A 22,246-nucleotide genomic window follows, 5' to 3' on the forward strand; every position below is an offset into this window, starting at 1 on the left:
ACAAAGGAGTAAGCAGTAGTGTCCCTCCTACCCCCATTCAGCACCCTCCCCCACCCTCCCTGTCTCCCAGTCTCCTTCCTGGAGGCACTCTCCCAAGCTTTCTTAAGTCCTTCCAGAGAAAGTCTTGCATATATGCAAATGACAATCAAATTTAAAATCCATTTCCTCCCCCTCTCTGTGCTTTTAGACGTGTTGAATAAGGGACTCAACAGCTCTGGATTTTTATCTTTGCTCTATCACTGTGTTCCCTAACTCTTCCCTAACTCAACTTCTCTAAGCCTTCCTTTCCTCATCTGTAAAACGGGACAAAAATCCACCTACGGTTGCTGTGATTGGATGCAAGCTGTATGAATAATTCCAACTTTATTTTTTTAATACTATAAATAACTATGGAAAAGGCCTGGGTCACTCTAAAGGAGAAGCAGATCAATAAAGTAGATATATTTGGGCCCCCTCCCCAGGCCCTGAGAGTGTTGCGACTCCCCCGGGAGAAGGGTGGCTGCCTCCTCTGGGATGGAGCAAGCATGTCTTCTTGGTCTGAGGATGACAGTTCTGGCTTAGACCTGGAGCCTTGACAGTGTTGTATTCTCTGTCACACGCTGCCCTTGGGGGCCCCATCCCCTGAATCTCTATCACAAGTCTGCTGCCGCTGCCTGATGGCCATATTTGTAGCAAAAACCCCTTCTAGCTCCTGGGTCAGAGAAAGGTAGCTAGGCAGGCTGGGAAGTCAGTGACTGACGTTGGCCCAGCCAAGGAGTTATCAATTAATCTGTGCAACTCTAGCTTGTGGAACTGAGGTTCAGGGCCTAGAAGAGGGAAACTGAGATAGCCACAGAGATGCAGGGGAGCCAGCAGACAAGATGGCAGACTCCTTCCCAAGGTCAGCCAAGAGCAGGGCCTGAAATAGTCTCCTCTGGTCAAGGTCAAATGGCCCTTCACCTCCTGTTGGGTACAGGACCCTGGGTGGGATCATTGGTCTGTCCTTCCATCCACCTATCTGTGTGTCTTCCCAAAACTGCCTGCTGAGGCCTAGTCAGAGACAAGACCTATCCTTGGCACAAGGCCACATCCTAGGATGAATCAGATTGGGCCGCCTGAAGCCAGTGGGTGGAAGACAGAGGAGGGCACAGCAAGGATCAAGGCTTGTGGGCGGGAAAATGTTGGGCCAAGGCAGGCAGTGAGATTGAGTGCAGGGTGGAGGGCCTGAGCTCCCAGGTGGTGTGCCAAAGGTCATGAGGAGGCAAGGAGAGGAAGGACAAATAGCAGGTTGTAGAGGGACAGGCAAAGAGTCCTGGAGGGAAGGAGGAAGCAATGGAGAGAATAAGAGGGTGGGAACCTCGTCTTGGTTCTATGAGGGAGCCAGCTCTTGACTGTCTGTCCTCATGCCGGCGGGTTGATGCTACTTCCTTCCCATTCTCCCTTTGAGGCTCTGGTTCCACCAGGGCCAGGGGTTTGGATTGCCAGTCCTGTCCCCTCTCCTACCCAAAGCTCCTAGATCCCCCATAACCACAGGACCCCTGCCCCAGCACCAAAGGGAAGTGGTAAAGAGCAAAGTCTGGAGTGAGACAAACTGGGAGTGAATCCCTTGCACGCTGTGCAGGTCATTTTACCTCTCTAGGCCTCAGCCCTCTCTCTGTGAAAGAGGGCTCATGGAAGTACCACTCAATGTCATAGGGTAGATACGAGAGGTAGATGACAGAAAGCTTGGCCTGGCGCCTGCCCTAGTGTCTGGCAAATAGGGGAAGCTCCACTTCTGGTGACTTGATGGTCAAGGCACTTTGCATATTAGAGGGGACTTTCTAATCCCAGAGGACTCAGGGCCCAGAGTCCAGGTCCCTGGGAATTGGATTTACGGCTCAGGGACAAGCCCAGGGATGGGGTGGGATGTGGGGAAACCTGGGCAGTCCTCAGCACAGGACAGTCCGGAGCCCGTACACGTGAAAAGGGAGAGTCGTCCAGCCAGGGAGGGGGGATGGGGAGTAGGGAGAGAGGTTTACGTCCCCTGACCCCCCCCCCCCCCATCTCGACTCAACTCTGGGGTTCAACTGGCCAGCCGGCGGGCGGGCGGGGGCGGGGCACCGCCGGCCTCTTTCGCCCTGCCGGGGGTTGGGGGGGCGGGTCCCCCGGGAACTGCTCCTCCCGCGCGCCGCAGCTTTAAGAGGCTGCTCGGCGGTAGCGAGCGGGGCTGGAGCCGCAGCCGGAACTGAGAGGAAGGAGCAGGCAGGTGCACGGCTGCGGGGACGACAGCGGCATGACCGGCCACCACGGCTGGGGCTACGGCCAGAACGACGGTAGGCGCAGACCCTGGCCAGCCCCGACCCGCTGGATCTAACCCACGAGCCCAGCCGGATTTCCCGGACTTCAAGCCCCCCACCGTCAGGGAGGAACCGGGAACCCCCTCTGGCCCAGCCCCCCGAATCCAGCCCACCCGCCCGGCGCAAGCTCTGGCTCCCCCACTCCTGGCCCAAAGTCCGCGCTGCGACCCCGCCTGCCCCGCCGCCAGCTAGCCACCCCCTGGCTGAGCGCGCGTCCTGCCGCCTCCTCTGCGCAGCCCCTGACTGCTGTGCTCGCCCGGACCTGGGCCCCAACACTCACTCACCCGCCGCAGGCACAGGGGGCGGAGGTGGCCCTGGGCAGCTGGGGGCGGTCCGAGCCGAGCGCTGTGCGCGGGTGTCTATGGCGGGGAGCGCGCACGGCGTGTGTGCGGCGACCTCCCGGGAGCCGGGCTCTGCTGGACAAGGGCGCGATGTCCCCGGGAGAGTTTCCCCGGGGAAGTGTCCGGGCTCTCCTGCTGGCAGGTACGTGCGGGAAGGGGGCATTTGTGGGCGCGCGCGTGTGTCTAGGTGTCTACATCGAGCAGAGTGTCTGAGCACGTCCTGGTGTGAAGCGTGGGAGCCCGTGGCCCACACGAGCCTCCTGGTTTGATTGGGAAAATAGCACCCGATCCTGCCTCAGTTTCCTTAGGATGCAAAGGAAGGGAAAAGAGGCAGAGGGAGAGCCAGATGGCTTGAATGTGAGTCTGGGACAGGTTAGTTACCCTTCGGGCTCTTTCTTACCAAGTGGGTATAGGGGTGTGGGGTAAGTGTTTCCCCCTTTCCCTCTGGTGAACAGCGAGGACTCAAAACCTACCCTGCCAGGAGAAAATGCTAGGCAGGGCAGGTGGATGTGGGGAGAAATGAAGGTGCTGGTGACAGGAACACTCCTCGCCTTCCCTCTCTGGAGAGAGACAGTCATTCTTTGTGGGAGGATGGGGGTCCTGGGCTAATTGGGAGGAGGTTGGGAGGGGGTTGGGAGGTTGCAGTGGGTCAGAAGGAGTTAGGGAGGGGCTGTTGTGTGTCTGGCTCCCTCTGGGATCCAGGGACACAAGAGCATATTTTGGAGGGGAGACCCCCAGAGCTGGGCATGCCAAAGCTAGAGACATTCAGAAAAAGGCAACAGAGACCAGCAAAGTGGGAGAGAGAGGCAGAGAAGGGGCAGGTTGACAGAACCCATAGATCATCTTCCTTCCAGCACCCGCTCTGAGACAGTTTCTGGGTGTTTCCTCCAGAGTCAGAGTCCCCTGACTGTATCCATCTGCTAGTCTTGCCCACCAGCTCTGAGCACCCAGTATCCTATAGGGCCTGCCCCATGGGCCTACCACCCTCAGGCCACTGCCCCTCACCCAGCCAGACCTGGGTCATTCAGGTTAGGGGCAATGAAAGAAGGAAGGACAGAGAATAGAGGTGCCGGCATGCGGCATGCTCACAGGACTTCAAAAATAACCCAGTGGGTCTGGGCCACGATTCTGACTCATCCATTGGGGACACAGCTCTGTCGGCACCTGCTGCTGTTTTCTCAGGAAAACTTAAGAAGCCAAAAACGGGGAGAAGCACCAGCCGGCAATAGCTCTAAAAATAGGTTGCATCTCAGGATGTTCCCCAGGGAGATGCCGAGCCTCTAGGCTGCAGATGGAGCCTCTGGGAGGCAGGTGGTGGGCGCTCGTGGGTGTGCACGCAGGTGTATGTGTATGTGCTTGCACGAGCACGTATTTTGCTGTAGTCTTTTATTGCAGACCTGGGTTTGCAACAGGGAGTGTTTGTGTGTGACGGTGTATATGCGTGTGTCAGGTGTAGGTGGCAGCGCTGTGTGTGTTTATACACACGTGTGTTGCTGGCCCTGGCCACTCTGGGCCCGATGAACCCAGGTCACTGTGCATACACGTATGTACCCATGAAAATCTCTATAGTCTGTAGGCACGTGCCAGACATGCACGTGCTGTGTGTTTATATCGGTACCGAAGTGTGTGTGCGAAGTGTGGGTGAATTGCCCTCAGTTCTTTCATCTATGAAATGGGGATCATGCTGGTATCTGCTTCACAATGTGATTGTGAGGAACGAACACATGTCTCAGAGCCAAGGCTAGGTCGATGTTAGCTTATGTTATTATTTTCACAAACACCAACACGAACATGCTCAAGGTGCAGGAAGAGGCCAGATACGTGTTACGGTCAGGTCAGGGACTTCAGATGCCTGGGGCCCTCTGTGAGCACTATTGGGAATTGGGGAGGAGTCACTGCCTAGAACCGCCCCTTGGCTTGTGACTATATTGGCTCCCTTCCATAAATTACCTCACGGGGCCTCTTATCAGCTCTGGGAGATGAGTTTTAGTAAGGCCATTTTGCAGACAAGGAAATGGAGGCGGAGAGGGGAAGTGGCAGAGCTGGGACAAGAGCTCCAAAGCAGGGGCTAACCTCTGAAGGGATACCAGGGAGACTGTCCCCCACAGGTGTCCTCAGCCCATGGCCCAGAGATCCAGGCTAGCCTGAGTCCTTGCCCTCTCCCCATCTGCAGGCCCCTCACAGTGGCACAAGCTGTATCCCATTGCCCAGGGAGACCGCCAGTCACCAATCAACATCGTGTCCAGCCAGGCTGTGTATTCACCCAGTCTGAAGCCACTGGAGCTTTCCTACGAGGCCTGCATATCCCTCAGCATCACCAACAATGGCCACTCTGTTCAAGTGGACTTCAATGACAGCGACGACCGAACTGGTGAGTGGCCCTTGGTGGAGGCTGGCCCCCTCCCCCTGGGCTCCTCACCCTGTGTTGGACAGGCTCAGGAAGGCTGGCGTGCTGTGGCAGGGAAGGAAGGCTCCACCTCTCACCAGCTCTGAAGGCTTAGGCTGAGCCTCAGTCAACTTATGCACAAAATGGGATGCTCTTTTCCTCTCTAGGGTCATAGGGAGGAAAAATGAAAAACGGAAGTGATGTTTGTAGTGCTGGCATATAGCAAATGCTCAAGAAATGTGAATTCCCTTCCTTCTCTTCCATTTACTGCTTTAGGTCAGGTTTGTTTTCACTCTGGGCCCTGTGAGTCACCTGCTGTGTGGCCTAAGGCCAAACCCTCCTCCCTGTGTGATCTGGCCAAGCCCAGCAGAGACAGAAAGGAGCTAATGTGTTCTGTGTGCCAGGCCCTTTGCTAAGGTCTTAGGCAGTTCTTTTATTCTCTCAAGAACCCACCTCTAAAACGGGCAAATAGAGACTCAATGGGGAGTTTGCCCCATTGGTGGGGAGTTCCAAGCAAGCCTGGTCCAACTCCAAAGGTCTTCTCTCCAACTGACCCACGAGCTCAAGATTCCAACCAGCCTGCACCAGAGAGCGGCCGGCGGGAACGTATGGCATCTCTTTACCCTGGGATGAGAGTCCAGGTTCTTTCCTAATCAATTCCTAGGTGGAGGCCTCAGGAGTGCTCCTCAGTGAAGAGATTTTATTCTTATAAACAGGCCTGTGAAAGGTAGAGTGGGGCAAGGAGGGAACCTGCTAGAGTTTTTTGTGTAAGGGAGTAACTGGTACTCTGCCTCTCCGTCTCCACCTCTCATCCTGCATACAATGAAAGCACACAAAGGAAATTAAGTTTCAAGTAAAAAATCAAAAAGCAGAGAAGAGGAAGGAAACCACAGAGGAGTGATCTTAGTTGCTTAGCCCTGAGTTCCCTGGTAGGTTAGGAAAAAAGGGAAAGAGGGTCAGCTATAGTTCTTGTTGTAGAGGGGAGGAAATCCAGCGGATTCTCAGAAGAAAGACATTTCCTGGAACTGAATTTTTAGAAAAGCGTCTCAGCCAGAGCTTTGGGGCTCTTGATGACCCTAAATGACAGTTTGTGATGGAGCAGTTTTCATATGACTGTACCTCCTAACAGCTTGCAGAGGGCATTAAGGGTTCAATTCAGACATCTGTAGCTTCGTGAAGGCCACTGTTGTTGGGAAGGGAGAAAGGGAGCCAAGGGGGCATGCCTCTGGACCAGTGATCCAGCGGCTTACTTTCAAGCCTGGATGGAGCTCCCTCCCTACCAGAATACCCAAGCCTGAGGGGACAGGGAACCAGCAGAAAGAGAGTAGGCTTGGGAGTGAGACATTTGGGGCTCTGCCACTCACCAGCTGTGTGACTTTGGGGAGGACACCTGCTTTTCCAAGTCTCAGTCATACATCTGTCCAATAAGGGATAACAATGTGTTCCTCTCAAGGACACTATGGGGGTTGATGCCAGCAGAGTGCTGAACACATGGTGAGTGCACAGTGAACAGTAGTGTGTTCTGTAGTTAGGACAGGGAGAGGAGGAGAAGGGAGCCAAGCTCAAGGGGTTTACTCCCCGAGAGGCCACACTGCAGCATCCCAGGTGGGGCATGCTCAGAGGGGTGGGCCCCCACAGGTCATATCAGACCCTGCTGCTCCTGCCTCTCCCGGATGGAGCAGCCTGATTGGGCCCCTGCCACGGCCATACCCCCACCTCCCGCCCCAGACTTCTTTTGTCCACCAGCCAGCAATGCTTATGGACAGGCCCTGCTTCTCAGATAGGGCAAGGTAGCAAAGAATGGCCTTTGGACTGTTCAGTCATCCTCCTCCTCACGGGGCCCCCAGGGGACAAGGCCCTGCCCTGGTCACCCATCCTGGAGGGGCCTAGTAGAACTCTGAGCCTGGGGCAGTCACCTGATCCAGCGACTCACATTCAAGCCTCGCTGGGGCTCCCTCGACTGCCTGATCCCTTTCACCTGGAAATTCAATCAGTCCCAGGAGGCCTTGTGCCTGGCTCTAGCTCACCAGGTATCAGGGTGAGGGTATGCAGGGAAAAAGCCAGCACAAGTAGGGACCTCCAAAGAGACCACAGGGAATGGCCCGGGCCCGGCCATTAGAGTGGGAACCGTCAGGAGCTGGCCTTTGGACAACACCAGGTCCTGGGAAGGCTGAAGGTTCTAGGGAGACAGTGTGGCCTGATGATTAGGGGATTGGGCTCTGGACTTATGAAGGAGATACAGGCTTATATCCTAACTTAGTGCCTTGCTGAATGATCTTGACAAAATGCCTCGCCCTCTCTGTGCCTCATTTTCCTCCAATGTAAGATAGAGAAAACACAAGGTTCTGTCTCTTATGACTTCTATAAGGCTTCTAGAAGGATTAAACAAAAGAATCCCCCTAATCTAACCCTGGGTCCAGGGTCCAGGGGATCCAGACATGAAAGGCCTATTGTTAGCGATAACGGGGGCTTGGGAGACAAGGGCCCAGCTTCCGTGCAAAAGTGGGCAGAAACGGGGAGGGTGGCCAAGTGGAGTGGTGCACTCTGTCACTACCGGACTCCTCTTCCACCTGCAGGCTGCCTGGATTCCTGCCCTGGCCCCGCAAAGGGCCCACGGCACTGGGTGAAGACTGACCTGAGCCCACTTAGCCCACCAAATTTTCCGAGTGAAAACTTTATCCCTCTCCTGGGCACTGGCCTGGTCCTGGCATTACCAGCTGCCGGGCCGTGTGGACTCTCTCACATAAATTACTACACTTCTTCTTGCAGTGGTGACTGGGGGGCCCTTGGACGGGCCATACCGACTCAAACAGTTCCATTTCCACTGGGGCAAGAAACACAGTGTGGGCTCAGAGCACACGGTGGATGGCAAGTCGTTCCCCAGCGAGGTAAAGGCCCTCTACCTGAGCCCTCCCTTTATTATTTGGAGAAGGCCAGGATGGTCACGCGCCTGGTGTGGGGGTCGAGAGAGGGTGAGGAGGAACAGCCAGAGGTTTGGGAGAGACCACCCCTAGCACAGGGTATTCCACCAGAACTCTGCCCCCTGGTCTGTGACTCGAGAAGCAGTTTTCCGAAGGATAAGTCCAGTCCTACCACACCCTGCTGACAACCCTTCAAGGACTGAGCCTGGTGTTCAAGGCCCTGCAGAAAGTGGCTTTATCTGACCTCATCTTTTCCTGACCTCCCCCCACATTGACCAGCATGTGAAGAATCTCCTGTCCACACTTGGCTCTCTCAAACCTCCCAGCCTTTTTGCCTATGCTGTTCTCTCTACCTGGGGTATCTTTCCCCAGGGTTCTGTCTGATAACCCCTTACTTATTCTTTGGACTCAGCTGCAGGCACCATCTTGTCGCATGGATGGCCATTATCTATTTCGCAGTTCACCCAGGGCAGGGCCTGAGCCAGATTTCTCTTTGGGTCACCTGGGGCTCAGGAAAGGGTTGGGCCCAGAGCAGTGTGGATGTTATCTGTGGCCCCTGGGGGCTTCCTACCCCTCTTGCAGAGGGAAGCCCGGCTTTGAGCTCCCACGGCCCCTCGGAGGCGCTAAGCACTGGCCTGGCCTGGCCTGTTGTTGCCCCTATAGCTGCACCTCGTTCACTGGAACGCCAAGAAGTATAGCACCTTTGGGGAGGCAGCCTCAGCGCCCGATGGCCTGGCTGTGGTCGGTGTCTTCTTGGAGGTAAGGGGTGGTTATCGGGGCCAAGAGGGGCACGGGGAGGCCGGCATTGCCCCTAGTTTCCAGACATGCTGGGTGCTGGGCTCACAATACCCTTTCCCTGACAGACAGGGGATGAGCACCCCAGCATGAACCGTCTGACAGACGCGCTCTACATGGTTCGGTTTAAGGTGAGACCAGGGGTCCATGGTCTTGACCCAGAGCAGCCTGGTGGGAGGAAGAGGCTGGAGCACAGAGTGGGCCCATCCACTGCAGCCTGTCAGCAAACTCTCGCTGAGATGAAGAGTACAGGTTAGCAGCTGCAGTGCCCTGCAAATGACTCCTCTTCATTGGAGTCAGTGGCCTCGCTCAGTGCCCAGGTGACAACCTGGTTGGTATAGGATTGATAAGATGGCTTGTTGTGTTAATGGGCATCCTACAGCCAGCTCCGCTAAGGGTCGTTGAAGGAAAAGGCAGAGAGAGAACATGGTGCCCAGAGAGCCCTAGGTGCCACAGCTTTTACATACCAGCAAACAGGTGGACAGGGCCGGGTCCAGGGTGGGGGTGGCATCTGGTATCACAGACCTATGCCCACAATTTGCATCATTGGGCCAAGGAGAAGACTAAATCTTGCCGACAGGAAAGAGTGGGGAGGATGCTGGTCTGGTCCTGGCGGCGGGTCTATGCTGATTCCTGGGTTTGCCTGCTCTGCCCCAGGGAACCAAGGCCCAGTTCAGCTGCTTCAACCCCAAGTGCCTCCTGCCTGCCAGCCGGCACTACTGGACCTACCCGGGCTCCCTGACAACGCCCCCGCTGAGCGAGAGTGTCACCTGGATCGTGCTCCGGGAACCTATCAGCATCTCTGAGAGGCAGGTGAGTTCTCCCAGAGTACCAAGCGGAGGGCTGGGGCACTCTCAACCAGCAAGCTACAGCTTATAGTCCCACCATCAAGTCTCCCATCTTTTGCTAATAAACATTTAGATTCTTGTTTGGGAGTTCGCTTGATTATTAGTCATTAGGACCTCACCACAGGCTGAGAGGGGAGACCCCTGCATCCTGGGACCACCCTTGCTGTGTTAGAATCTGAATCCCGCATTTGTTGACAAGTCTTAGCTACATGGAGTTGGAACTAGAGCCGGGTGGAGCAGGGTCCAGGTTCAGAGGCCCTTTTGTGGGTAACTGACATCAGGATCCCAAAGAAAGAGAACGAGTGGGTAGCAAGAGGAGAGAGGGGTAGAGCTGGCTGGCAAGGTATGTCAGATGATGTGTCAGGGATCAAAGAGAACGACAGCACCCCTGCTCTGCCCTGAGTATCTCTTCTGTCTTCTCAAGATGGAGAAGTTCCGGAGCCTGCTTTTCACCTCAGAGGATGATGAGAGGATTCACATGGTAAACAACTTCCGGCCGCCACAGCCACTGAAGGGCCGTGTGGTCAAGGCCTCTTTCCAGGCCTGAGCCGCCTACCTGCCCAGCTGGCCACTAGAGCACCATTTTCCCAAGGGCTTCCACGTCAGCAGACACCAAACCATCTGAGGCTCCCTGCCTGGGGGGTGCTGTGGACCCCCCTCCCATTCAGCTGGCTTGCTCCTTGGCCACCCTGGAGGATTCTTAATGGGACCCTCAAGTCAAGGGATACCCTTCGGCTGGGGACAGGAAGGACAGAAGCTGAGCATGGTCCAAGCCTGAGGCTGCCTCTGCTCTCCAAGACCCAAAGGTCCCTGGGAATCTCCTCCCGTCTTCCCCACTGGCAGTGACAGCAGCCCCACCCTGAGCTCACACTGTGATGGACGAGACCGAGCTCCCTGGGGCAGGCAGCTGACATTGCCAGAAAGACTCAAGCAATAATTAGAGGTGGGCAGAGCTGCCCTCTCGGCGTTACCTCTTCTGCAGGCCTCCGCCATGCACGAACCTCACTGCCGGGCCATTAAAATCAGCACCCAGCCTGCTGGAGATGACATGGCCTTTTCCCTCCAGCCACCTGCTGCCATGGGCAGACACTGGCTATGGCTTAGGTAGTTTCTTCCCTCATCCCCTCCCAGCCACCAAAGCCACCTACATGACAATCCATCCATGCAATGATTAATAAACTCATTTATTCCTGCAACAAATACCCACTGAGTACCTGTGCTATGTCAAGTACTGTTGTAGACATTGGGAGGAACTGATGGTGATAAGTCAAGCACAGTATGTGGGGAGGGACATCAGCATGAGCAGGCGAGGGTTATATAGAGGGCCCAGAAAAGGGGGGGGGGTACCTCATCTGGTGAAGAAATTAAATTCCAGCCAGTATTCCAAGGCAGATATAAAGGATCAGTAAGTTGGAAGCCAAGGGGAGAGTAGGTGTGCAAACTCAAAGATGAAAGAGAGCCCAGAGTGTAAAAGTGAAAAGGACCAGGGTGGCTGGAGGCCTGGGGGAGAGCCTGGGCCCCTCCCAAGGCTAATGGAAGTCATAAAGAGTCTTGGATATAGGCTGGGAAGAGCCAGAAGGGCAAAGGGGGAAGATCCCTGAAGACTGTAGATGAGCAGGCAGAAGTAGCAGCAGGGAGAAGGTGGTGGCCAGTAGCCAGGAAAGAGGAGACGGGGTGGCAGAGGTGGGGAGCGGTGGGGCTGTATGAGACAAGTTTAGGAGGTGAAGCACAAAGAAAGAGGAGACGGGGTGGCAGAGGTGGGGAGCGGTGGGGCTGGATGAGACAAGTTTAGGAGGTGAAGCACAAAGAAAGAGGAGACGGGGTGGCAGAGGTGGGGAGCGGTGGGGCTGGATGAGACAAGTTTAGGAGGTGAAGCACAAAGACAGGGTTTGGCTATCAGAGAGGAAGAGGGGGTCCAAGGGCAGGACCTCCACATGGGCTGGGGAGCCTGGGCAGGAGCTGACCCGGGTGGACATAGGATTCACAGGGCCCTAGCTGAGGAATGCTAGGAACTGGTGGGATGTTGGGGTGTTAGCCAGGAGAGAGGTAGAGAGTCAGGCTGCTTTGAAATGTCCTAAGGTGCTGGAGGGGAGGGGGCCCAGGATGGCCAGAGGAGGAACAGCACGAACCCCTGAGGAGGAGCTGCTGAGAGGTAGGAGAAAAGTCACAGAGTAGGGCCCAACACATCTAGGGGAAAGGGGCATGCTGGGGACTGCTGAGGAGTCTGAGGCAGGGCTGGGGCGAGGATGAGGCTAGGGAGCAAAGTTAAAGAGGCATGCACCCTCAGGTTCAATCCTGCATTTATAAGATGCCCCTGAGAGTGGGTATCTTCTGAAATTTGTACCCTAACGGCCTCCTCGCCTCACCCTAGTCCAGCCCAAATCTGGAGGGCTCCCTAAGGAAAGTGCCCAGGTGGATTTAGAGACCCAGTCATCACTGCAACCCAGACAGACGGGCAGGGAAGGCAGCAGGCAGCCTGGAGGCTAGGAGTGAGGGAGGACAGCAAACAGGAAGCAGAGAGATATACTGCTGAGGGGGCACTGGTTCGGGGCCTTTGGAGAGACAGCTGAGGACCCGTATGAACAACCTTGGGAAGAAGGCTGAGCTGCTGAGATTGGAGAGGCTGGTGACACATCTGTCTGCTCACTTCACCACAGCTACTGTCATTGTCACTATTACCAGAAGGGCCCTCCTGGGTTATGAGGTACTTCTGGACTTTGGGTAAGGCCACAAGGAGAGGAAGAAACTGGGTCTTAAGACTTTCAGCTTCCAGCGAGGGATGCAGGGAAGGGAGAGGCTTGTTCTGTTGACCCTTCTCACTCCCATGCTCAGGACAAATCTGTCTCCAGACTGGGTTGAAGTTGAAGAACAGAAGGGACAGAGCCCTTTGATGGGAGGCCCGGCACAGCTTTGCCCTTGCAGGCACCCCTGGCCCGATCTAAGGGCCATTTTCTCCCTCTAGGTTTCCGGAGACGTTAAGAAGGGTGGTGTCTGGAGGACGGTGTTTGCTCAGCTTGGGGGCAGGCAGCAGCAGAAAAGCAATGCTAGTGGGGTGCCTGGTGGCTCAGTGGGTTGAGCATCTGACTTTGGCTCAGGCCATGATCTCACAGCTGGTGAGTTCGAGCCTCACTGTCAGCCTGGCAGTATGTCAGCGTAGAGCCTACTTGGGATCCTCTGTCTCCCTCTCTCTCCCCCTCTCCTGCTCTCTGTCTCTAAAAATAAATAAAACATTAAGAAAAAAAGAAAAGTAAAGCTAGTAAAGCTTCCTCTTAAGACAGGCCAAGGGCCAGGGGCAGATGACTGACTCTCTCCCTAGGATACAAGAACTGTCTTCACCCCCCGTTTTACGGACAGTGATGATGTGCCTGGGGGAGGGTTAACTAGGCAAGTGGCAGAGTGGGATTTGAACCTGAATCTGTCCCACAACTCTCCTGCTCTGTGCCACAGCAACTGGGCCCACCCACGGGAGGGAGGGATGGGCACGGTGGTGGCCACGTGGAGTTGAAACAACAGGACTGACGCTGCTGGCAATGCCAGGGACCTCGGCCAGCCCCTCGCGGGCATGGTGGCAAGACAGGCCTGGCACCAAAGAGGACTTGAGATATGGGAGCTGGCTTTATAGTAATTATCCCAAGGCTGCCAAGAATCCTCACTCCTTAAATCTTTCCCCTTAATTTGTTTTTTAATTTAAAACTATTTTAAAATCAAAAGTGGCCTCCTTATGATCACAGCCCAAGATTTGACCCTTTTACATCCAAATGGGATGCCCCAGCTGGATCCCAAATGCCTCCAGCAAACCTGGCCTCAAGGGACCCAGGACTGTGTCCTGAATCCTCACCCAGGACAAGATTGCCTCCTGAAGCTGATGCAGGGCACATTCAGAGCACTCAAGACAAGATAGGCTCTGCTCGCTCCCAGGTTCCCAGACAGCCCTCCCTGGTATCCAGGGTAGCCCACGCCAGTGGCCACAGCATAGACTTTGTGCCCAGGCTAGGGGCATAGACTTCCCTCCAAAGCTGGAGGATGCAGGCCCTGGGTCTCCCTTCTCCGGGCCTTGGGAGATGGGGTGGCTGTAAAGACCCAGCCCCCTGGAGCTCTGTCTGCAGAAACCCTGCTCCCAATCCCAGTTACCTCTAGAGCTGCTATTGCTGCAGGGGTCTGAGAGGTCCCCATAGGGCTGGCTGGGGACACTATCTGCCCAAGGGCTCATCTGTGGGGACAGCGATCTGTGGTCTGAGCAAAGGTTGGGGATATGGACAGAAACGGGTCTGAGGTGAAGGCTGCAAGGTAAGCTGACAGCATTGTTGTCAGAGCTGATGTCTGGTGGGGGTGGGGGCTCATGTCCCCTTGGACTCATGTCCAAGCTAAGGGGGCTGGAGCAGGATGTAGGCCTTGGCTGCAGCCAGAGCTGACCTAAGGATGGAAGGAAGGTGAGATAACAGTATCTGCCCATCCTGGATACCTTGGGCATGTGTCCCCCCATGTCCATGTGTCACAACATCAACTCTGATCTCACCCTCAAGGGCAAAATGAACTGCTGGTTGGTCAAGACTCTGAGGGGAAGGGAGAATGTGATTCTGTGAGCACGGATGGTATCTGGCCTGCAGCCAGAGGCAGGGGCTGGGGAATGCATCCCTTTTGGAGGCTTTTCTGCTCACAAACTTAGGGCAGATGCACCGGCCTTTGCACCATACGTCACTCAAGCCCTCAAAAGTTTGTGTCCTCCTCTATAAAACAGACATGATATAATGTGAGCCACATATGTAATTTAAAATTTTCTAGTAGCTCTGTTTTAAAAGGTAAAAAGAAACAAGTGTATTTAATTTGAACAATATATCTTATTTAACTTAATTATGTCCGAAGTATATTATCATTTCAACATGTCATCCATATAAAAAAATTAATGAGATATTTTACATTATTTTTTGTGCTAAGTTTTTGAAATCCAGTGTGTATTTTACACTCATAGCATATCTTGATTCAGAGTAGCTACATTTCAAGTGCCTAAGAGCACATGTGGCCAGTGGCTACCATATTGGATAGCCTAGCCAAAAACAGATGTTTCCCTCTACAGGGCCATCTGCTAGCACGGTATCCAAACAGGCCCTCTGGCAGGGCCTGTGGCCAGGCAAGGTGGTGGCCGGAATGAGTCAGATCTGCTCCGAGCCTGTGTCCTCCACAAGGGCAGTTTCAGAACATTTGATGCCAAATTGGCTCCCTCTATTGGGGCCTTCCACCTCCAGGAAAACTCCAGCCTGGCTGGCCCTGCCCCAGGTCACCCTGCAGGACCTTCGCTGTTCCTCTGAGGGAAAGGCCAAGACCTTCAGCAAGGAACTGACTACAAAAGACCGTCAAGAGTAGGGGAGGGTGGTAGTGTCTCTGGGAAGAGTCCTGGCTTGGTCGAGGAGACTTGGGTAGTTTGAGAGGGCTTCCTGGAAGAGGGGTCCAAAGCCAAAGTAGTTGGCATCACAGCAGAGGCACAGAAGCCTCACCAGCAGTGAACATTTACCAGACAGAGAGAAGAAGGCCTGGCTATCACCCAGCAGGTATCAACAAAGAGGGGATGTGTGGCTGGAGACACAGGGCTCCCCAGGCTCTGAAGGCCTCAAATGCCAGGGAGAAGTTTACCTTTATATCCGGGTGCCATGAGGAGCTACTGGAGGTCTAGAGCAGGAGCTGAGGGCCTCCTGGATTGGAGGAAGAGGATTCTCTCTGAGGCTCAGAAAGCACTAGGCATCATTTGGCCTGAATCCACCTTCCAACACAAGCTCAAATGCAAATTCTGACAGGTACAATTCATTACCTCCTCCAGCTGCCCTCCTTGGCCCTGCAGAAGGGACTCATTCCTGGACCCTGGTCGTTCTTGGCTTGGCCATCTGTGAGTCTAATCTAAATCCCTCCAGTTGCAACTCAAATGTTTTCATCTGCAGAAGCGTGGGAGGGTGAGCAGGTGACTCTTTAGACCCAATGAGTTACTCTTTCGGGATAGGCACTGCAGGAAAGGCATAGGGACACAGAGGCTCCAGGGTGATCTGGGCTCCCAGGGATCCCTCAGGTTTTCAGGAACGAGCTCCTCCTCCTCCTCTTCTCTCAAGTCCTGCTGTGAGTGACAAGTCCTTGGTTGCTCTGGGCATGGGTATCTCCTGAGGGCACACAGTCCTATCTCTCCAGCTACCCAGGCCTCCCTGGGGAAGGAACTGGGTCCTTGCTGCCACTGCTACTGTTCCTGAGTGTTCAGGAGTAGAGTTTAGAAGGTATGACTTTTTCAATCAGAGGAAGCCATGGTAAGGATCAGTAAGCTGCCCAGGGAATCCCAGAGTATCCACACCAAAAGAATTCCTGTTCTGATCTCCCTATACAGATAGAACAACTGAGGCCCAAAGAAGGAACAGAATCTGCCTAAGTTGGTGGGAGAGCAAGGATTTATGACTCCTGGTCCAGTGCTCATCAGGAGAGCCTTACTTCGCAGAAAGGTCCCCACACAGAATAACTCTGTGCTTACCTGTTGCGGAGTCTGAAATCTTGCCAGTTGAGCTTCAGTGCTCAGTTGACATGGTCCCCTGATGAAATGCCTCCCTTGGGAGGCAGTAACACCTTATGGGGGAATGATCTTATCACCTCCTTTTCAGTCTTCCGTGTGACCTCTTCTCTCCACCTCAGTTCCCCATCTGTAAAATGTGTCAGTGGGAGGACTTGAGGGAGGAGAGAAAGCAGATTTCCCAGAAGTAGAGACAAGCCATGGCCAAGCTGGGGGGCAGACAGCTCTGGATCCCAGGATGTGGGTCACCCCATGTGCCCCCTAAATTGCAAGGGGCGTGATGCTGGGCCCAAACCGGCAGGGACAGATGACTGGAAGAATCTCCCAAGACCCCCAGACCTTTGCCCATCAGTGTGACAGGAGAATACCTGGGCTGAATTTCCAGCCAGCCCAATGTAATGGGGGCTCAGAGCTGGATTGAAATGATTTATAGAAAATAAGTAATTCCATGTGTTTCACATACCCAATTCCGTGAACTATGACCCATAGGACAAAGGGTCATAGTTTGCACTTTTTTTTTTGCAAACTGCACTTTAGAAGTCAGTGCTTGGAAATGATTTCTCTCCTAGGAGGGCAGAGCTCTAATGGTATAATTTGAGGCAGAGGCAGGTGAGCTGAAAAGGTATTTTGGGGGCAGCCAAGCCTTTGAAGCCCCGGCCCCAGCACTAAATCTGGAAGCCTGTGGTTTCTGGGGGCAGGCAAAGGGACCTGGAGGGGAGCTCCTCACTCCTGTGCAGCTCAGGTCTACTAGGTGCAGAGCTGATCACATGGGCCCCATGACCCCAGGTTGGGGGTGGAGGACTCTGTGCCAATCTGGCTGCTTTAGCTGGTGCCAGAGGTGGTTCCAGCCACTCCCGGGGGCTCAGATCAGGGCAGCAGCAGCCAGCTCTACAGCCGTGGGGGGCACCTCCCTCAATCCCAGGGCTCCCTGAGGTCAGAGGTCATGCTGAGGAAAGAAAGCCAGGTGTGTGGCTGCAGGCAAAAGCTTGATCAACCTCAGCCAAATTTACTAAGCCCTTGCTGTAAAGCTGAGGCCTCTAGAGATGGACACTCAGTGCCCGTGGCACACAGGACTTAGCCATGTCAGGAAATGTCAGGCTTCGGAATTTTCTTTTTCTGCCCCTTTTCACACTGACACCCGGGAAAACTGGGGTTGCTGCCATGGGAACAGGAATAGCCAATGTTTAGGGTTTCCACTAGCAGACTCAGAACCCCCACCCCAAAACCTTTTTGCTTTAGCATAATTTCAGACTTAAGAAAAGTTTAAAAAATAATACAGTGAATATACTATAGACTGGTACTGGACTCCACATTTTATCACATTTGCTTTCTCTCTCTCCCTCTCTCTCTCCATATGTATACATTTTTTTTTCCAGTGGCTTTCCTAAAAATGAGGACATTCTCTTATATAACCACAGTATAAGAATCAAAAGCAGGAAATTAACATTATTATGTTATCATTTTTTTAAATTTTTTTTAAAAAGTTTGGAAAAAATTATTTAATGTTTATTTATTTTTGAGAGAGAGAGAGACAGAGCACAAGGTGGGGAGGGGCAGAGAGAGACACAGAATCCAAAGCAGGCTGACAGTGCCTGACACGGGGCTCGAAACCACGAACCCTGAGATCGTGATCCGAGCTGAAGTCAGATGTGCAACTGACTGAGCCATCCAGGCGCCCCAATATTGTTATGTTACTATTATCCAATCAACGTACCTTATTCATACTGTGCTAATTGTCCCAATAATGTCTTTTGTAACAATAACAACAAAAAATCCCAGATCATATCTTGCATTCAGTTGTCCAGTCCATTTAGTGTCCTTTTCTTTGGTCAGTTCCTCTGTCTTTGTCTTTCACAACATTGGTATGATCAGAGGGTACAGGCCGGTTAGTAGTAGGATGTCCCTCAGCTGGGTTTGTCGGGTGTTTCTTCATGAGGAGACTCGGGTATTTGGTTTTCATAGGAATATCACAAGAAAGGATCCCACGTTGTTCTTAGGTAGATGATGCTGATTTGTCTCATTACTGGTGATGTAACTTTTTGTTTTTGTTTTAATTGAAGCACAACATATATACAGAGAAGTACATATGCTTGATGAACTTTCACAGTCTAAACACACCTATGGAACCAGCACTTAGGTCAGCAATAGCACATCTCCAGCACCCCCCCCACCCCTACATCTTCATCAAGTTCCTACCTCCCAAAAGTACTCACCATCCTGACTCCTAATAGCATAAATTACATTTGTCTGGTTTTGAACTTCAAATAAATGAAATCATTCATTCCAGAAACCTCTTTAGTTTCTGGATTTTTGGCTCATATTATGTCTGCAAGATTCTCAGAGCCTACTTTTTTTTTTTCCAGAACCTACTTTTTATAATAATAAATGCACTACCTCCTACTATGAGCCTTCAGTGAAAATCAAAGAAAATACAATTTATCTACACACTTGATTCCAAAAAATTACCTTAATGCCTTAGTTGTGATATAAAGGACAGCCCTTTATAATACATGTTTATATACACAAAAAGCATAATTTTCAATAAAATAATAGGTGTTTCAGAACATAAATGCTAGCTCACAAGGTTGTGATGAGGTCTTCTGAGGCTTGTACCTATATTCAGAAGCCTGAGAACATGGCAACTACAAATTCATTCCAGCCCGAGGGACATGAGTATTGCTGCCTTCAGGATATGATTTTCCCAGACAGTGAACTCCTCTATTTTTTAGAACAGACATGAAAATATCCCATCTACTCACTGAATTTGAAAACTTTGTGTATTCATTGTACAATATTTTATAAGTCATCACATTCTAAAATGTTTTAATGTTTATTTATTTATTTATTTTTTTTTTTTTTTTTTTTTTTCAGAGACAAAAGACTTTATTACTCACAGCACAGCAAGCAGCAAGAACATCAGCGCACCTGCAAGTTTCTCTTTGCCCCCCAAATCCCAGGGGGCGATGCAGACAAAGCCAGATGGCTGTGTGCACACGAGGAGCATTATGTTACAGGAGAGAAGCCCTGAGCTGAAGGAATCTGACTCTTTCATCACGGAGAGTAAGGATGTCTGCCCTCTGCTTCAGAGGGAGATACTGTCTCTTTCCTCCAAGGCCGTTGGTTGTACAAACACCATTGATATCATAGTACAAAAGGAAAATAGTCAAGGCTTCTTCTCACAGATGTGCAGAAATGCGACAAACCCATGAAGAAATGTCTCCCAACAGCTCTCATCTCTAATTTTACAGAAGTCTCTTTCCCTTTCTGGGTCACATATTTTCATATTTTTAAACAAAGATTAAAGTGGATCTAATTTAAGGTCATTTCAAAGCAATATAATTAAGGTGATCGTTTCTTACTTTCTTTAGAACAGTGTCATAAAGATTCTGCTCTTTAGGATCTTATAATCCCAGGAGGTCATGCTTACTTCCACATGATCACTGCTGTTTGGCATTTAAACACACACGCGCGCGCGTGTGCGCGCGCGCACACACACACACACACACACACACACACACACACAGGAAGTATTCAAACCTGAGCAGGAGTGATGTTTCATTTCTTCCTCTCTTTTTTGTGTGAAATACCGGTAGAGTGAAAGCTGATATTAGAGGAAAATCGAGCTGTGATTATAATATCTATTTCATTTCTTTTCCTACCACTTCAGATGAATAGGCAACACAGTTTCCTAAAAATATGGAACGCTTCACGAATTTGCGTGTCATCCTTGCGCAGGGGCCATGCTAATCTTCTCTGTATCGTTCCAATTTTAGTATATGTGCTGCCGAAGCGAGCACAATGTTTATTTATTTTTGAGAGAGAGAGAGAGAGTGAGCAGGGGAGGGGCAGAGAGAGAGGGAGACAGAATCCGAAGCAGGCCCGGCTCTGTCACCACAAAGTCTGATGTGGGGCTCAAACTCATGAACCGCAAGATCATGACCTGAGCCAAAGTCAGACATTCAACCAACTGAGCCACCCAGGTGCCCCTAAGTCATCATATTTTAACTCATAGGAGGTGACATTTTGTCTCTTAAGATTATGAGTGGAACAATGCTCAAATTAGGCATAAGTGGTAAAATTCCAGGCAACATAAAGTACAATAATTCACTATATATTAAAACTGTGCAAGCATTACTCTGTGTTTCCAAATAAAATGGAACAAAGCTGCATGGAATGAATAAGTCACAGGGATAAAACACAGAGCATAGGGAATATAGTCAATGGTATTGTAATAGTGTACTATGATGATAGATGGTTCTAAGCTTGTGGTGAGTATAACGGAATGTATAGATTTGTTCACCATGTTGCACAAATGAAACATTGTAAATCAACTATACTTCAGTTTAAAAAAAAAATTAAAAAATATTTTTTAATGTTTCTTTATTTTTGAGAGAGAGTATGTGAGAGAGAGACAGGGTGTGGGTGGGGGAGTGGCAGAGGACAAAGGAGACCTAGAATGCGAAGCAGTCTCCAGGCTCTGAGCTGTCAGCACAAAGCCTGACACAGGGCTCGAACCCAGGAACGTGAGATCATGATCTGAGCCAAAGTCGGACACTTAGCCGACTGAGCTATTCAGGTGCCCCTAAAAAAAGAATTTTAAAAAAGGAACAATGTTGCAGGCTCAAATGAAGATAAACAGATTCTTCACCTGTTTGAATATCCAGGTGAGATGTTCGAAGGTAGGGCAGGTCTCAGATAATCCTTTGTTATGCGAAACTGTCCTGTAGGACTTCTAGCACCCCTGACAACCCCAAATGCCAGGGTTCTCCCCAACCATGTGACAACTGCCCCCTAGATGCCCTACATGCTCTCTGGGGTGTACCACAAGTCTAGGGAACAAAAGAGGAGGCCATCTGGAGGTCAAAGAACCACAGGGAGAGGCACCTGAGTAGGGCACAGGGTTGAGGATTGGGCAGAGCCTGAAGGAAGTAAGGGCCCAGGTGACAGAACTAACAGGGGACTATAAGGTAGATCCTCTCCGTAGGCAGCTCCTGAGGGAGTAGGTCGGTCCTAAAGATGGAGGGTTGCAGATCCTGTGTGGACTTTGCTACCTATCACTGAGTCTTCCTTCGGAGGAGGCCACAGGACCTACACTTTCCTGGGCCCTGCATGGATACCTGCTCAACTACTCTGAGCCCCCTCAGGAACTGCACCTCCTAACAGACATAGGGGACCCCATCAGCTGCAGCCCCGATGGGGGCCTCCATGAGCTGAAAACCCACCTAAGCCACACACTGAAAGGATTATGGGGCCTTCACATATGTAATTAAATATAAGAACAGTACAAGATGATACTAAACTGATAGGTAACTATAAGGAAGGTAAACATAATTGTGATTTCTCTCATCACACTTTTATTTTAATAAAATATGAACTAACCGATTATTTTAAGGCACCTTCCTTTGGACTCCCTGAGAACATGCTCTATGTGCCTGTGGCATGACCCACCAGTGAACACAATCCGTGAATTGTCTTTTTTTTTTTCTTTCATGAATTGACTCACTTAATTAACTCATTTCCTGAATGGACCCAAAACCTTTTGAAGTGGGTACCATTCTTATTCCCATTTTGCCGATGAGATACTGAGGATCAGATTGAGATACTTGCTCCAGGTCACATAGTTGGAGCTGGGGCCAGATTGGCCTACCTTGGAGCCAAGCCTATGCCACCACTCTCCGGGCCCCTTGAAAGGCATTAGTCGGTCTCCCCACTAATGACAGTATCACAATAAGCATTGTGGAATGATGCATACAAGTGTGCGCACATACACACATACACATACACATACACACACACACACACACACACACACACACACACACACACACACACACTCCCTCCACCAGCTCTAGGCAGTGAGATGCTCAGGTGCTTCCTGCAGTGTATTTACGCCCCCTTGTGGCCACATGTGAGCCTGTAGCTTGGTCTCTGGTCCATCTTCGTATTCACTAGCAAGAGCCCAGCCTAGCCATGCTAGGAAAGAACCCTTGCCCAGCCGGTTACCACTTGTCAAAATATTTAAAATATTTTTGCTGCTGTTTGTGCTCCTGCTTTGCTTGACACCCTAAGCTCTTGCTTCTTCTGCTGTCCAGGGCCTCCAAT

General features: G+C 51.8%; 2 protein-coding genes and 1 non-coding gene across 5 annotated transcripts in view; 1 reads left to right on the plus strand and 2 right to left on the minus strand.

Moving 5' to 3' along the window:
• NAE1 (NEDD8 activating enzyme E1 subunit 1) overlaps positions 1-16,263 on the minus strand; it is a 46,107-nt gene extending 29,844 nt beyond the window's left edge. The window contains exon 1 of one of the 2 annotated variants that reach the window (XM_058708704.1): positions 16,109-16,263. The gene's annotated coding sequence lies outside the window, so the exon portion shown is untranslated. Of the gene's footprint in view, positions 1-2,599; positions 2,706-16,108 lie in introns of those variants that run through there. The other variant, XM_058708705.1, reaches the window with a different exon arrangement.
• CA7 (carbonic anhydrase 7) lies at positions 2,133-10,806 on the plus strand. Of its 2 annotated transcripts, none has more exons than XM_058708714.1 (7): positions 2,133-2,291; positions 4,830-5,027; positions 7,812-7,930; positions 8,627-8,722; positions 8,827-8,889; positions 9,416-9,571; positions 10,031-10,806. In XM_058708714.1, the coding sequence occupies exons 1-7, from the start codon at positions 2,252-2,254 to the stop codon at positions 10,151-10,153; spliced, it is 795 nt and encodes a 264-aa protein (XP_058564697.1). In that variant the 5' UTR covers positions 2,133-2,251; the 3' UTR covers positions 10,154-10,806. The 2 variants fall into 2 exon arrangements, with proteins under 2 accessions (XP_058564697.1, XP_058564696.1); XM_058708713.1 differs by lacking the exon at positions 2,133-2,291 and adding an exon at positions 2,691-2,798.
• Positions 16,264-19,834: 3,571 nt separating the features above from the next.
• LOC131500538 (U6 spliceosomal RNA) lies at positions 19,835-19,941 on the minus strand. Its single transcript, XR_009256343.1, has one exon. It is a non-coding gene; the product is annotated as a U6 spliceosomal RNA (small nuclear RNA).
• Between the last annotated feature and the right edge of the window lie 2,305 nt (positions 19,942-22,246).

Source organism: Neofelis nebulosa, chromosome 17, assembly GCF_028018385.1.
Source record: "Neofelis nebulosa isolate mNeoNeb1 chromosome 17, mNeoNeb1.pri, whole genome shotgun sequence".
In the NCBI taxonomy this organism is placed as follows: Eukaryota; Metazoa; Chordata; class Mammalia; order Carnivora; family Felidae; genus Neofelis; species Neofelis nebulosa.

Excerpts from the sequence above, each read along its gene's own strand:
- CA7 (XM_058708713.1), top strand. The coding sequence starts at position 2,747 with ATGTCCCCGGGAGAGTTTCCCCGGGGAAGTGTCCGGGCTCTCCTGCTG. Across the intron at positions 2,799-4,829 it reads CCGGGCTCTCCTGCTGGCAG|GCCCCTCACAGTGGCACAAG; the intron begins GTACGTGCGGGA and ends CCCCATCTGCAG. Across the intron at positions 7,931-8,626 it reads GCAAGTCGTTCCCCAGCGAG|CTGCACCTCGTTCACTGGAA; the intron begins GTAAAGGCCCTC and ends TTGCCCCTATAG.